At 34.8% G+C, this 14,838-nt stretch overlaps 3 protein-coding genes across 3 annotated transcripts; all 3 read right to left on the minus strand.

Moving 5' to 3' along the window:
- Window positions 1-36: 36 nt before the first annotated feature.
- Window positions 37-5,217, minus strand: LOC125841789 (mevalonate kinase). Its single transcript, XM_049520959.1, has 5 exons — window positions 4,858-5,217; window positions 3,859-4,096; window positions 3,513-3,766; window positions 1,310-1,723; window positions 37-392 (listed from the first exon to the last, which is right to left on the minus strand). The coding sequence occupies exons 1-5, from the start codon at window positions 4,988-4,990 to the stop codon at window positions 244-246; spliced, it is 1,188 nt and encodes a 395-aa protein (XP_049376916.1). The 5' UTR covers window positions 4,991-5,217; the 3' UTR covers window positions 37-243.
- A 2,136-nt stretch (window positions 5,218-7,353) lies between these two features.
- Window positions 7,354-11,605, minus strand: LOC125853503 (uncharacterized). Its single transcript, XM_049533197.1, has 7 exons — window positions 11,380-11,605; window positions 11,090-11,184; window positions 9,407-9,486; window positions 9,262-9,317; window positions 9,045-9,157; window positions 7,994-8,052; window positions 7,354-7,755 (listed from the first exon to the last, which is right to left on the minus strand). The coding sequence occupies exons 1-7, from the start codon at window positions 11,486-11,488 to the stop codon at window positions 7,458-7,460; spliced, it is 810 nt and encodes a 269-aa protein (XP_049389154.1). The 5' UTR covers window positions 11,489-11,605; the 3' UTR covers window positions 7,354-7,457.
- Window positions 11,606-11,937: 332 nt separating this feature from the next.
- LOC125853632 (BTB/POZ domain-containing protein DOT3-like) lies at window positions 11,938-14,640 on the minus strand. Its single transcript, XM_049533357.1, has 4 exons — window positions 14,097-14,640; window positions 13,933-14,002; window positions 12,602-13,699; window positions 11,938-12,513 (listed from the first exon to the last, which is right to left on the minus strand). The coding sequence occupies exons 1-4, from the start codon at window positions 14,216-14,218 to the stop codon at window positions 12,139-12,141; spliced, it is 1,665 nt and encodes a 554-aa protein (XP_049389314.1). The 5' UTR covers window positions 14,219-14,640; the 3' UTR covers window positions 11,938-12,138.
- Window positions 14,641-14,838: the final 198 nt, after the last annotated feature.

A 14,838-nucleotide genomic window follows, 5' to 3' on the forward strand; every position in this document is an offset into this window, starting at 1 on the left:
AACTTTGGAAGTAAAATTAATTAACGTGTGCTTCCAATTATCAAAACGGGGAATTTTCCAATTGCCATTTATATTTTTGGCGAGAAGAAATAAAAAGAAAACTAAATGAAATTTGTCTCTATAATTATTGCAAGTTCTTAATCAAAGACCTGAACTATAAAACAAGTTGATGGCGGGGATCTGAGTTTCTTTAGATTGCGAAGCGCACCTCCATGTCCACATTCAAGAGTGCAGAGATAGGTCTCATGACAAATTGCCTCCGTTGGCTCCTATATCAGGAATGCCGCTATATGAAAATTCTACGCCATTTCCACCAATTCCAGCAAGCAGGCATTGGAATCCGCATGTTTCTAAATCAGCTATCACTTTATCAACGACTGTTCCTGATAGAACTGGAAATTGTTGTCAAGGAAAGTTTAAAGAAGGCTAGGCTGAAATGTGGGAACCCGGCAGCAGACATGATTAATGCTATTAATGGAGAAGATTAGTGTCTAGTGGTTGGTTTTTCAGACATGTCAAAGATCAAGTATATCAACCAAGAAGAGATGGATATAACACTGTAAAACAGCGGTAGAATTCTGTAATTTCAGAAAAGATGGATATAACCCTGTAAAATAGATGTAGTTTCAATCAATTAACAAAAGCATCAAGTAGACCAGGCAAGAAGAGATGGATATAACACCTGTAAAATAGGCTGTTGAATTGTGTAATTTCAGTAAAGTTGGATATAACCATGTAAAAATAGCTGCAGAGTCAAATAATTTCAATCAATTAAAACGAATGCTTTCATGCGCATATGCTCTTTGTTCTAAGAAAAACTTGACAAAATGCTTTCATGTGCATATGTTTTTTGTTCGCAGAAAAAGGAAATGAGAAACTTGACAAACAGTGGGACACACAGGGATGTGAAACGGTGAGCAGAAGAAAGCAAATATTACATATTCCAGACTCGCCTAGTTAAGGCAAGAATTGCAGTTCATACTTCTAAATAAGATGTAGATTCCACAAGCAAAAAACAAATGTCACTATGCAGAAAATGTTAGTGATAAAGAATGTTGTCCATCTCTGTATATAGAACTGTGTCCTAGTGAATAACTTTTTTACCTTTTTAGAGTAAAGTTCAAGAACCTAAGCTTAATGTGCATGGGGATGGCCAATGCATCCCAGGTAAAGCAGATTAGAGTTAGAAGTATAATATCCTGGAGAAACAGAGTAACTCCAAAAATGTCAATAGTGAATAGAGATATCATATAAATAGCACATTGTGATTAGAAAGCATTTATCAGAAGGAAAATAGATTAAAGGATACGGGTTGGTAGTAATGTCAAAACACAGCCTCCACCACCAGCTCCAGTTAACTTGGTAGACAGTTTGTACTTTAGAGTTGTTCGAAGAATAGTTTCTATGGAAGCATGGCTAACACCCATGCACTGAAGCAATCCTTGGTTCATCTCCATCAACTCTGCCAGTTTTTCTTCTTTCTCAGTTATGGCAAGATCATCAGAGACAGGTGATTGAATAATTGCAGCCACTTCATTACTGATAGAATCCACTGCAGTAAACACAGAAGCCATTGCAGTCGGATGCCTCAAGGTCCTCTCGGAGACGCTAGCCACCAATGCCTTTGTATTTCTCCCAACCTTTGTGTTAGTGATCAGCATTTTAAGTGGCATGTTTGTTTTGAGGCGTGTCAAATCGCCTGACTTAAACTTGATCATGTTTCCTGTATGTAAAGTTATAGGTTGCGGAGTAATTAAAATCCTGACGTATCCTTCCATTGGCTATCTGAAAATTAGAAGTATCCTATGTTTCTTAACCATAGAAGAAAAATCTACCATGGAAAATATTTCAGGCAAATCATGTACAAGATACCTTGATGATAGTAGGAGGAACAGAAGGGCAAGTGACTATACAAACCCCGTGTCCCAAAAAAAATGCCACATAAAAGGAGAAGAGTGTCAAAACGCTGCCAATGCACATGAGAGAAATTAACATTGTAATTCAGGAGCTCCCCTAAGCATAAATCTTTGCCAAGCAAACATCAATTTTAAAATAGCTTATCTGTTCTAATTAGATAACCATCTGTAACAGTTCATTACCTTCATGAATAGCAAATTCAGATTCTCTAATGGATCTAAGACCTCATTGTATGTTTTGTGAGACCAAATATAAACAGGACAAATATGTGAAGTTTAATCGGTAGAACTGCAAAAGAAGAAGAGAGAACAATTCTCTTCTCCCTGCAAACAAAAAGTTATGATTATTGAGCAACATAAAACATGCAAAGTGAAAAGAAAAAATTTGCATTTCCCTTTGTGAGTAAGTAATGACATGTTTAGATTGTGACTGGTAGAATCTTTTCTATGCTGACTGTGCCCATTTACCCTAAAATGATGTTTTTCTGTCTCCAGCGCTTTACATCATGTCTAAAGAGCCGTAGACTCAAAAAGTGAAAAACCAACATAATTTAACTTGTAAGGCAAGGTTTCTTTTAGATATTGGGCCATCCGCCATGCAATATGAGTTTGATTATCTGTCAACAGTTATTAGACCTATTTCCAGTGAACATTAGTCTTTGTTTCAAGTTATTTCCTCTAAAACATTACTTTTGGGGTGTGGACATGAAGAGGTTAACTTGTTTGCCTAAAATTACCACAGAAGTAAAAGATCTGTAGATATTAGAAGGAGCTTATGTTTACATTGTTTCCAGTTCTTGTTTGATTCTGGTTTGACTGGCAATATAACAGATATAGCTCTCAAATAAACAACAAGATGTCTTTTATCATTCAACAAATATTTGAGATACCTAGGGAGATTTAAAGAGTTGTATAGAAGATAAAATAAGTGTTGTTAATATGTTACAATCCATAATTGAATCTCAATAGTTCTTCATAGAGCACTTAGGATACCTCTTATTCATGTCATTGTTCCAAAAGCATAATTACCAAAAAAAAAACTGCAACTGTTTGAAGTGGGTGTTCTAGATGAATTTAACAAGCAGATTTTTTTTACACAGAAGTAGGAGAACACAGCATACCAACGGCTGGTCAGAGATAGGAATATTTTTAACTAGCCTAATGAATTCCTCTTGTGAAATTCTTTTATAACACAATTCCCCTTAGATTAAGCTGTTATTCTAGAGTCGTTTTAAGGCAGCTAGACATATATAAACAAAAATGTCTTTTCGTGACTATGGTGTTACTTATTAGAATCTCAAGTATAATGTTTAATTATGGGAGGCTTTCAAGTTAATTACATGTTTTTTCTTGCACGCATAAGTTCTTTAAGATATCTTCTTTTATCTTAATAGATGATTATTAATTCCCACAGTCCTACTAATTTCTTACTTCTCAGTCACAAATTAACATATTTTCTTTTTACCCGCTTAAGCCAAAACTATATGCTTTAATGCCCCTTGTCAGCTTGACTGCGATGTTTTCTCTTTGTTCTGTGATCCGTTAACATATCATAAAAGGAAAGTAGATATAGTAACACTGGCTATTGTCACATACCATACGTGCTCACTGTGTTGTCAATACCAGATGGCTTCCCATGAATTATTTTCTCGCCTTCGAAAGCCCATTTATTCACCAATTCCAGCTCATTCTCTCCAAATACTTGCCACCCTTGGTGGCTGAAATCCATAGTGACTGAATCTGACAAAGCAAGAATGGCTGCGGAGAGTGCAACACAAAAAGCTGCGGACGAACCCAAGCCTGATCCCAATGGAAGCTCAGAATTGACAACTGCTTTAGCTGGTTTGCATCTAATAAGGCAATCAAAGAGAAAGTCAATGTGATATTATGGATTCTGTTTTATGAATGTCAAGCGGTCAAGTAAAGGAATGAAAGTTAATACCCATGGATTGAGGTGAACAGCCAAAGAAAAGCTGTGACACCAGCAGCGAGACCTATATTTGCCTCAGGAATGTTCTGCTCATCAACTAAAGAAGCAATTAATTTAAGAGTCTCCAGCGAGCATGAGGAAGGTGGAATCGGATTTTCCAAGTTTGGAAAAGCCTCTTTAATTCTTGCAATTGGCCAGGAAAATTCTAAGGACACATCCTTAAGCTGGAGGCTTAGTGTTTCATCATTATCTATTTCCCGAAGAAATTTAGAAGAAAAGAAACATAATTTGAGAAAAACAAAATGAAGAAATCAGTAAACATATTAGGGTTAAAATGAAAAAGGAAACAACAGTTTGGGTAAACGTGATTTTTCTTTGTTTTGGTCTTTCAAAGAAAAATAGCCTTCTTTAGACAAGTAAAAGTTGAAATTAAGCAAATTTATCATGTTTCTATCTTAGTTCATCCATTTTTAGGATGGACCTAGCGTATGTGACAAATCCTAGAGGTCAGTATGAACTCCAGTATCTTATCTCAATATCAGAGTAGTGGCAGAGAACAATGAGCATAACACAGTATACATTAACCAATCACTCAGTCCCGTTAACAACTAAAAGCCTAAAACTCAACCATCAGAATAACATTCTCTACACTTCATCATATAATTATACATTTTTTGAGAAAACTCAATGTCTCTTAGGTGCCTTTGCTATGGAGAAAAATCGTCTTTGATGGATCACTTTCAGTGTTAGATCAGTTAGGAAGGTTGGCAACAAAGACAAACATACATGATGAAGAATAAAGTGCAAAGACTATATTTTAACATACTTCTCCTCCTGATAAATGAGAACAGAGTAGAAAGCAGACAGGAATTCTCCTAAAGTTAAAAAAAAATCCCACAATCGAGCTCAATAAAAGCCTCAAACACTCGATATATATGTGAATTAAGAACTCAACAACCTCAATTGGATTCAGAAATCACATTTACAACTAATTCGGAGTAGAATGTATACCAGCAGGAGTAGGAAAGCGAAGGGAGACGTAAGTATAGAGATCGATAGAGGCAGCGACGGCAGCTGATCCGTGAACCACAGCATGTTCTCCAGCCAATATGATTTTCCCTGGGGCTCTAGCTCTCACCTCCATTTTTTTCTCTCTCTTCCCGTTTTCCGTTAGTCCTGACTCCTGAGATACGAATCTGTACCTATTTATACAGAGATCGGATGGTGGAGAGTCAGAAGGAGACTGGAGGCCGTTGGTTAAGTATGGCTGCTGTACTAGTGGAGTGTGGCCTACCTTGTTGGTTGATTATGGCGGAGAATTTTATCCTTTTTGTTGTTTTTGACCTTCCCTTACCAACCACCGTTATTGTTGTTAGTGCGTGATTTTCAATCCCTTATTAACCCTCTTTTCCATTAATTGCTCATCTCCATTTTTCATACTTTCATCTTTTTCAAATTTATGCTAACGAAAACACAATCTTAATCATAATTAATTATCTTCATATATTTCTTCTTAATTTTCTTGTTCAATCCACAATTCTAGATCTACATTATATTTTTTTTTCCCTAAATATATATTCCAAAATTGTTTCTTGCTTTGAGTAAATTTTCTAAAAATATAAATACTAGTAATTATATATCTAATTATTTTGCCTCCATTTATTCTTTATAAATTTGAATTTTGATTGGAGACTGGAGAGTAACAAAAATAGAAGCATTGAAAAATATTTTCCTACAGAAAATGTTGTTTATTTTTTCTTACCGGTTAAAATATTATTTCTGCGCAGAATATCATATAAGAATATATAGGTAATTTATATTAATAGAAAAATAGTAAAGTTGCATAAAAGAATTATTGGTAATAAGTTGTCGAATATATCGTAGAGGGAGAGTTGACTTGATTTATAATATTATAACGATTAATGAGTAAGTTAGATAAAGCGATTAGATATTTAGAAAATCTAACTCAAGAAGAATTTTTAAAATATGGATTTAGAATTATGGGATTGTAAACAAAAATTAAGAGAAAATATATAAACTCAAGCTCGGAATAATATAAATATAAAAATAAGAAGACAAAAAATGTAGATGAAGAAGAATATTTTTCTTCTATTCAAGTTTGCCATTCAAATGGTGAATGATATCTCTAATTATATTGTTGGGATATCACTCACAAAGGTCACCTTGTTAAATGTCCAAACTAAGAGATTCATATCACCTTGAAATTATACATACATGAATTCAATTAATTCATAAGTAAATCAAATGGACAATACCCTATTCAATGAATTTATATTAGTTATTAAGTTATAATTAGGGCTTTGTTCAAATAATTGATTTCTAGCCAAAAATTTAAATAATATGTTAATGTGTCATTAATTCAAATAGAAACTTCCAGAAAATAGAGACAAGAAGCCGCATTTCATTATACATGAGTTACTTTCTCTCTCTTAATTTAATTATGGGTCCCAAATAATTATTATAATTTAATTTTTAAAAATTAAAAATAAAATAAATTGAACTTCAGGTACAATATGTTAAAGATGTTTTTTCAGACTTGGAGGTCCGCCCACCAAATTTGACCAAATCAGTATCCAACTTGTCAATTTGGAAACCGTTAATATTTTAAACGTAAATCTTGAGTTATAAACTTATTAATAATTTACGATAAATCTATTTTATTTTTAAAAAAAATATGAATAAACATAACTTTTTTTTAAAATATGAATAATTTATGATAAATCTATTTTATTGTTGTTTGGGTCGAATAATTTATAAAAAGTTGCAAATCACATATATCACCACTTGTTCTTGCTTAATTTGCATCTTTCTTGCTAAACTTTACTACTTTCCCGACACTAATTTCATTTTGTATATATATTTTTCTCATTTAACTATGAATTCATGATACACAAGTCACAACATGGTGCAGTTGGTACAACATCATTTCTAGTGCCTGAGAATAAAAAACATTTTGATAGAGATAATTTTATCTTCTAAGTGGACTTACATGACGCAATTCTGGATTAGTGAAATTTGGACTCTGATAACTGATTAGTTGTCAAACTTGGCCAATTGGCCGGCTAAATAGATAATATTGTCCGTCTTGGTAAAACGCCATTGGCATCCATTCTGGACTTTTGCCGCCTGCCGTATCAGCCTATTATATTCATATACATTACTGAAGGCTGCCAACCATGTTTGTTTAATCTTTTCTATGCTTCTTGCTTAGCAAGTTATAGTAATGGAGATTGAATGTTTAGTCACAAGATGTGATGTAAAAATATCCATAATCAATTGGAAAATCGTTGTAGTGAACTTAAACAAGTCAAGAAGAACAGCATATGAGTTGTACATGCCCAGAACTCCAGATAAAAATTGGCAAGTCGCTGTACAATAAGAGGCAAGATTTGGAACTTACAATTTTAGTACGACGCAACAATATTAAGCAAGCTGACCTTAACATTAAATTTGCGAGTTGTGAATAGCCTAAAAGGGACAAGGCCATGGATGTGAGAAATAGCAAACACATAATCAATGATTGACAAACTGTGCCTGCACCAGCTAAAATATGTCAAGTGAGGTGAACTTAAGATTCAAGGACAAAAAATCTATTCATTTCCATCACAAACTTCATCAAACAAGTACACATAGGGAACCAAAGGGGCATGTTCAACTGGTTCTCCTACCTCACCCTCCCCCATCATTTCAGGAATTTTCCAACCCAAATGCTGGATATAAACTCTATCAAAAGCATCAACAGTCAAAGAAGAAGCCAGAAATAGTTCTAACTCGTTCACAAATCGATCAGTTCGACCTGTTAGGAAAGGTCTTGCTGCTTCAGATACCATGATCTTGAACTCTTCTTGCTTTGCTTGAGGAGTAACTTTTATTTGCTTTTGCTCATTTCTGCAAATTAACCAGCAGAGAGATCATTCATCTAATATTGAAAATGCATAATGATGACCAATTAAGCGAACATGAGAACAATAACACGATAACTTTGAGGTACCTAATTTTCAAGAAAATGCCATTTAATTTTCTCATAGAGCTGTTAGCCTTCTTTTTTCTTTTTGGTAAAAAAGAGGTTAGCTTGATGGTGGCGAGTTCAATGTATGCAAAATCAACTATTTACAGCAAACAGTACCTTCTAAATGAATCAATCACACCAAGTATATGATGTACAATAATATCTACATCTTCTTCCTGCAGGATGCACAAAAGAATCAAACTTAGCAAAAATGTCATACAATAAAGTTATCTCAGATGTTACAAAGATGATTGAATTATGACATTTAAGTTATCTCAGATGTTACAAAAATGTCTAGTACTTAAGCATACTTTGATGTACTATTGCAATAAGAATGACATGATTGATAATCACCAAAGTTCTCCATGGGTGCCAATTTAGGACTTTCAGTCAGCAATCAAGGGAAAAAAGTTTGAATAGGCCGCCATATTCAGGCTATTTTGTAATGTTTTAGACAACTATGATGTGTTTTCAACAAATCATTTTATGGGAAATTGGGATCAAAATGACATCAATTCATGTTGAATATTTTTAATATAAGCTCTTTACAGTTACAAGTTCTACTATTTGGGGAGGGAAATAGGCATATAGGAAGCCAGTTGCCTACTTGCCAAAGATGAGAAATGGGTTGTTGATGATAACTAGTTACAGGAAGCTTTTTCACGGATCAGACAAGGAGTGTAGACAGTTTTACCTATACACCGCAGAGATTATATTCCAGTGACCTCAACCTTATTCTGAGTGGAAAACTGGCTAGTTACACCAAGATTTACTTCAACTGAAGACTAATTAAAGATTGACTAAGAAATACCCATGGATATGCTGGTTCTATAGACAGTTTCCTATTGGTTGCAAATTAGTATTCACCTCTACCTTACAAAGAACCCAAGAAACTTGTTCAGTCTGGAAATAAAAAGGGTTTTCATCTCCATACTTCAGCTATAAGAACACAGAAAAGGAATGTAAGAAACAGGTTATCAGTACAGAACAATAATCAGAAGTTGTTTTCTCTGTGAAACATTAAATATGCTTCTTATTTTTTGTGATTCAAGGATTCATCGTCTTTATTGACCATCATAATCAAAAGTTCTTAAGAGATTGAGTTAGAAGTGCAGTCTATATTGAAGATTACAACATTTAATCAATGAAAAAGATGAGACTGAAGGACCTGAGTCAAAGACTGGATTTCTCTGCTCAACCAACTTATAAGCCAAGGATTGGGCTGAAGGTACTTCTGCAACTTCCAATAACGTAGCACATTGAATTTGTCAAATAAGCCCCCTGCAGAACTACCAATTTCAAGTTCTTGGAAGCAAAGTGCTATCTCATAAAAGATATCCGGTAGAAATGGCTAAAATGTAAACCAATGATGGAAAACACTTTACCTTCATCAGTATAGTAGCACTGCAATCTATACTTGTGAGATTTTGTGAAGAACACACTGGAATACAAATGTCATACAAAGGAGCTCAATACGTTAACCTGGAATAGTAACAAACAGACCAGAACAAGTATAGAGGACTTTACTACCTATTGTCCAAGTTTTCATTTACAGAATGTTGTTGAAAAAACCCTCCACTATAGCTCCGAATAATAGAAAAATTCTCTGTCTACAAAATAGAAAAAGAAGAGTGTTGATTTGCAAAAGAAATCCAGCAGAAAATATTTTATATTAATAATAGAAGAGTTAGAAATTTTTGTCAGTTATAAGAAGAGTCAGAAATATACTGATTTCAAAAGTACCAAGTATAATAAATATAGAATCCTCCAGAAAAGCAAAATGAAAAACAAAAGGTGTCAGCTTTCTAAGTTTTTAAGTTTTTCTGAATAAAAATTCATTCATATGTTTTTTTAAAAAAGGGAAAAGGGACAAATATACCCTCGAACTATCATAAATAGTATGCAGATACCCTCCGTCATACTTTTGGGACATTGGTGCCCCTGCCGTCAAAAAACTAGAGCATATATGCCCTTCACTCTAACGGAAGACTAAATAGGGACACGTGGCGCAATCTTATCCGTCGATAAATGTCGGATCGGTGGATAAGATTATGGCACGTGTATGTCCGTTAGTATAAAGGGTATATATGCTCTAGTTTTTGGACGGTAGGGGCATCAATGTCCCAAAAGTATGACGGAGGGTATTTGCATACCATTTACGATAGTTCGGGGGTATATTTGTCCTTTTTCCCTTTAAAAAATAATGTATCACTTTGCACATGTATCTGTTGTCCAGTGCTTGCCTCTTAATGAGAAAGTCACTGGTTGATGAGGTGCATGCCTTAGCACATTGACTCAGAGCGACACGAGGCACATAACTCGAGCTTTATCAAGCTTTAAACAAAATTGAGCCTCCTTTTTGTTTTGGAGAAAATGTTGATACCATCAAACAACGACAACAACATACCCAATGTGTTACAATACGTCAAAGATAATATGTAAAAAAAATCCATGTTTCTTTCATTTCTGTTCCCAGATACAAATGTCCCCACCAACAAAATTTAGACAAGCAACTCCAAAACATTCAATCAGCAAACAAAAGTCAGACAGAGTTTCTAAAGGGACCAAAATCTGATTAAGTTCAGTAAAACATAATACAAATAAATTGCATATATTTATGCACATCTCCAATCTATCCACTTTGGTATTTCAACACTGTGTTCAAGGCTCCACGGCAACTCTTCTGATCAAGCAAAAAGTTTGTAAGACCAAATATCTAATCCCATGGCCTTGACCACACAAGTGTGTGTGACACACAATTATATGGATGTTAGTACTAGAATCCTCTCAAATTCATCTTAACAGAAAATGTTCCATTTTTCTTGAGGTTCCTGCATACAGGGGCGGAGGCAGCATATATTTAGGGGGTAACCCCCTTCGGTAGAAAATATTACTATTTATACATGGTTAAAATTATTTTTTAGATATGTATAATAGATGTCGAACCCCCTTCCATTAGTTCATGTGTTTACTCCTCAGATTTTGAACCCCTTATTAAAAATCTTGGCTCTGCCAGTGCCTGCATAGTAAAAGCACTCTTATGCAAAAGTGTGGCATCTAGAAGGAATCATATCACTGTTAATAATAGTTCGTCAATCAATGCCCTAATAATTTAGTTCTACCAAATTGCTAACATTCCTGAGAGGTATCTACTTTTGTCAATACACTTAGACGAAATAGGAACCAACAAGAATGATAAAACAGGTTTCGAACCTTACATAGAGGACACTTTACTGAAGTAGGTGCACGAGAGTGCTTACTCGAAACCACTTTTATCCAACGTAGAATGCAGCTGTAGCAAAATTTGTCTGCAGAAAAAGATGATTGGATTAAGCACTTACTAACTGATTTATTTATAGAAAAAACAATCCATACATAGCAAAAAGGATATAAAAGAAAAGCAACTGAACTGGGGCTTAAAACTTATGAAATTGCATCTAAACAATGACTGCTTATAAAACTACAAGAAGATATGTGTAAAACTAAAAAGAAAGGAAACGTACGGAAACATTGATCCAAGTAGGACTCTTCGGTAACTGGTGCAAGACAAATCGGGCACGGGTTTGGGTCGGAGGCCGGTGGGTCCGCCGCGTTTCCGCCGTCTTTAGCCATCGACAACTGCCAAAATCTATCGGAAACGTTCTGAAAGAACTCCCGCAATTTCCCCCTTTTTCCTTTTTTTTCCTCCTTTTTCTAAATTAGCCCCAAGAAGTTTTGTGTTGAATATTCTTTTAAGTCACAAGTGTTCCAATAAATATCGCATCACTTGTTAGAAAGAAACAAAATTAATAACTTAAAGATCCATTTCATTTTATGGGAGGTTCAAAAAATGAAATTATAATTTTGGATTCGTAAATTTAAATATGATATATGTCATCATTTTTTTTCTATTAATATGTATGATAGTAAGTCATTTTATCATACTTATTATCATTTTTGATGTTTTTCGCTCTACTAGATCGATTTGTTAACCTTCCAAAGTTATTAAACTTGAAGTTATGCTAACTTTAGAAAGTTCAAGAATCACTCATCGCTAAGTCACTCTCGAAAATCACCCCTAAGTTATAAGGTCCATTGACATATCATTTAAACAACCTGCTTTTAAAAAACATAGACTCTGGTACCAGTTCAATGTTAAATAACTATTCCTACTACCAGACTAATAAGGGCAAATCTCATCAACCACACCAGCTTGAGTTCAACAAACTGAAACCACATTGTCCAAATTTTCAATTCACTAAACAGACATGAAGCATAATAAACTAACAAAAGACAACTTTCTTTGTTCGCTGCTGAAGTTCCATCCTACGTTGTTGCAGTTCACCAACTTGAGCCTTTAACATCTCAAGCTCTTGTTTTATCGCTTTCATTTCCGTCTGGGAGGAATTCATCCTACTCTTGCGTAAACCGCTGCTGACTTTCATTATGGTCTGTGACTTAGTTCTCTGGTAACTTGAACCATCTGAAGTTAGTAACCTCATCATATTGACTTGCTCAAGAAGTATAAATTGTGTCCTGATGTTATCTGGCAGCCTATCATTCTTCAAGGCATGTATTTGCGCTTCCTGTGATAACTTATGGTACTCCATTTTTCTGCATATGCTTCCTCTTTCTTCTTCTGTTAGGTCAGGATGTTCCTGCAATAAGTCATTTCATTTCAATTTCCAAGAAATGCTGAATCAATTTTTTGAGATTGGAGGAAAAGAGAAAATGTATTATTCATACCTTGAGGTACATGTCTATCGACCTATATAGGTTGTCATTACAAAATCTTGCTTCTTTTGGCAATGCATTTACAAGAGAGTCAAAGCTTCTTGCTACAACGTTCTCATCCCTTGCTATGAGGGCGAGGTAGTCGTTTACTAGCCTCCCGACAACACACATTCTTGACTTGGGATTATTTGATGCAAGAGAAACATAAGCTTCTACCACTTGAACAACAATATCCACGTCGAAAAGAGTTGTACTGTTCCTGACTAGAAGGTCTTTAGCACTGCATTTTTCCATCATGAGAGCTATTCTTGTCTTGAGCTGATCTTTTAATTTGGGATTGATATTCATAATTAGCCCAATCTTGTAAAGATGAAGCAGAAAATTGCTGGAAACTGAGTCTTCTTCAGCAGGAAGCACCCTTATCAAACATTCAGTTGTCACTCTTTGTAGCTGGATGGACAATTCTTGATCTTTCGATTTCTCTTGTGAAACTGTGATTTGAGAAATCCACTTCTTTGTCCAGTGAGCTATACATGACCCCACAAGCTCTGGCTTAATCTTTCTCTTTTTGATCAATGAAATTACTTCGATAAAATGATCTATCCGAAGGGATGAAAAATCATTGAAAAACCAATTGCCACACAACTTCACCAACTTGGTTGTATCATCTGCTGTAACATTCACTAACACTTCATTGTCTCCTATACTACTCACTCCAGTCTCTGAGCAAGCTTTCCAAGAAATGGCTTCCGTGCAACGTTTGACAATGTGCAAGTCTTTAGACCATGACGAAACTGATTCACAGCTTTTCAAGATCCTAAATGTGTCTTTCCATGAAGAAAGGATTACGTAGCTAAGGAACGCCTCTGCTTTAGAAATTAGATTTCCTTGGTGAAGTTCATCATTCATTTCCAAGAAATGAGCAGCACAATACAGTGGGGCAACATTTGAAGCTGTAGCTTTGATCTTCAGTCCATAACAAAATTTCACTACTAATTCAAAGATTTTAGCCCCACCAGGAATTGTATCAATCTGAACTCTAGTATAGTTGTTCCCATTCCTTTCGAATACCAATCTGTTAAGGTATCCACTTCTTGAAACCACGGAAAGCTGAAAGTTGACAAGAATAACTTAAAGAAGTTCCATAGAAAGCGTAGTTAAACTTCATAACACAAAAATATAACTCTAAGAATGCCTATTCCATCTAGTTTACCAAATATTAGTCGAAAAATTGGAAAGATCAGTCATATAAAAAGCAGAAAGCTAATGCATGGTGCCATTTTGAACTTTATATATTTGGGACTTTCCTTTCTATTAGAGAAATGGACAGTGTAGCTGTGTACCTTATGCAAGTGGAAGCTTTGGTCTCTAATTTCTACTATCAAATCACTTGGTATTTTTGTTTGGACAAACCTGCACCAGTGTTGTCACATTCATTAGCCACTGCAGAGGAATAAAACTTAAATCACTATCACTTAAACAAAAACAAAAATCAGATACACTCTACCAGTTCTTGTTTCTTCTTTCCAGAGACTCTGCCACCATACTGCCACTTGCTGGATAAATCACACAGTGATTTCTCTTTTCGACAAATATAGATTCACCAGTTACTGGATTTTCTTTCACCATATCTTCAGCAGGTATACTATCCCTTTAGTTTCCTCTGTTCTGAACTATACAGTATATTCTTCTTTGCAATATTATATAATTCCATCACCATAGTGTCCCTTTCATGCATTGAATTTTTAAGAGTGCTAATTAATTTAGGAATTTTAGGAACCAGTCTTTCTTTTAGTCCTTCAGACAACAATCATTTTCTTCCTAAAGGGATGTGTAATACAACTGACTCGAAACACAAAATTTGCATAACAGACACAGTATTTACACAAATATAATATCAACAGTACTTATCGATGTCGTTTTCTATTTCTCTAATGATCTTTTTTCACCTAAACTGAACTTCCATCTAATGGACTTTGTCAAGAAATTAAATCTACCTGCCAGGATAGATAAGAGGTAAATTTCAAGTTGTTAAATTTAAAGGTCCATGAACATAATATTCCACAACACTTCGTTCCAAAAGTCATGACAAGAATCATAGAGTCCTCAGTTCAAATTTCAGTGACAAAATATTAGGTGATTCCTTTCCATCTGTTCAAGCTTAGGTGGACAGAATTACCCGATATATGTGGTAGTGGAAGGTAACAAATAACCCCTGGAAATAGTCGAGGTGCGATCAAACTGGTCTA

This window comes from Solanum stenotomum, chromosome 1 (assembly GCF_019186545.1).
Source record: "Solanum stenotomum isolate F172 chromosome 1, ASM1918654v1, whole genome shotgun sequence".
In the NCBI taxonomy this organism is placed as follows: Eukaryota; Viridiplantae; Streptophyta; class Magnoliopsida; order Solanales; family Solanaceae; genus Solanum; species Solanum stenotomum.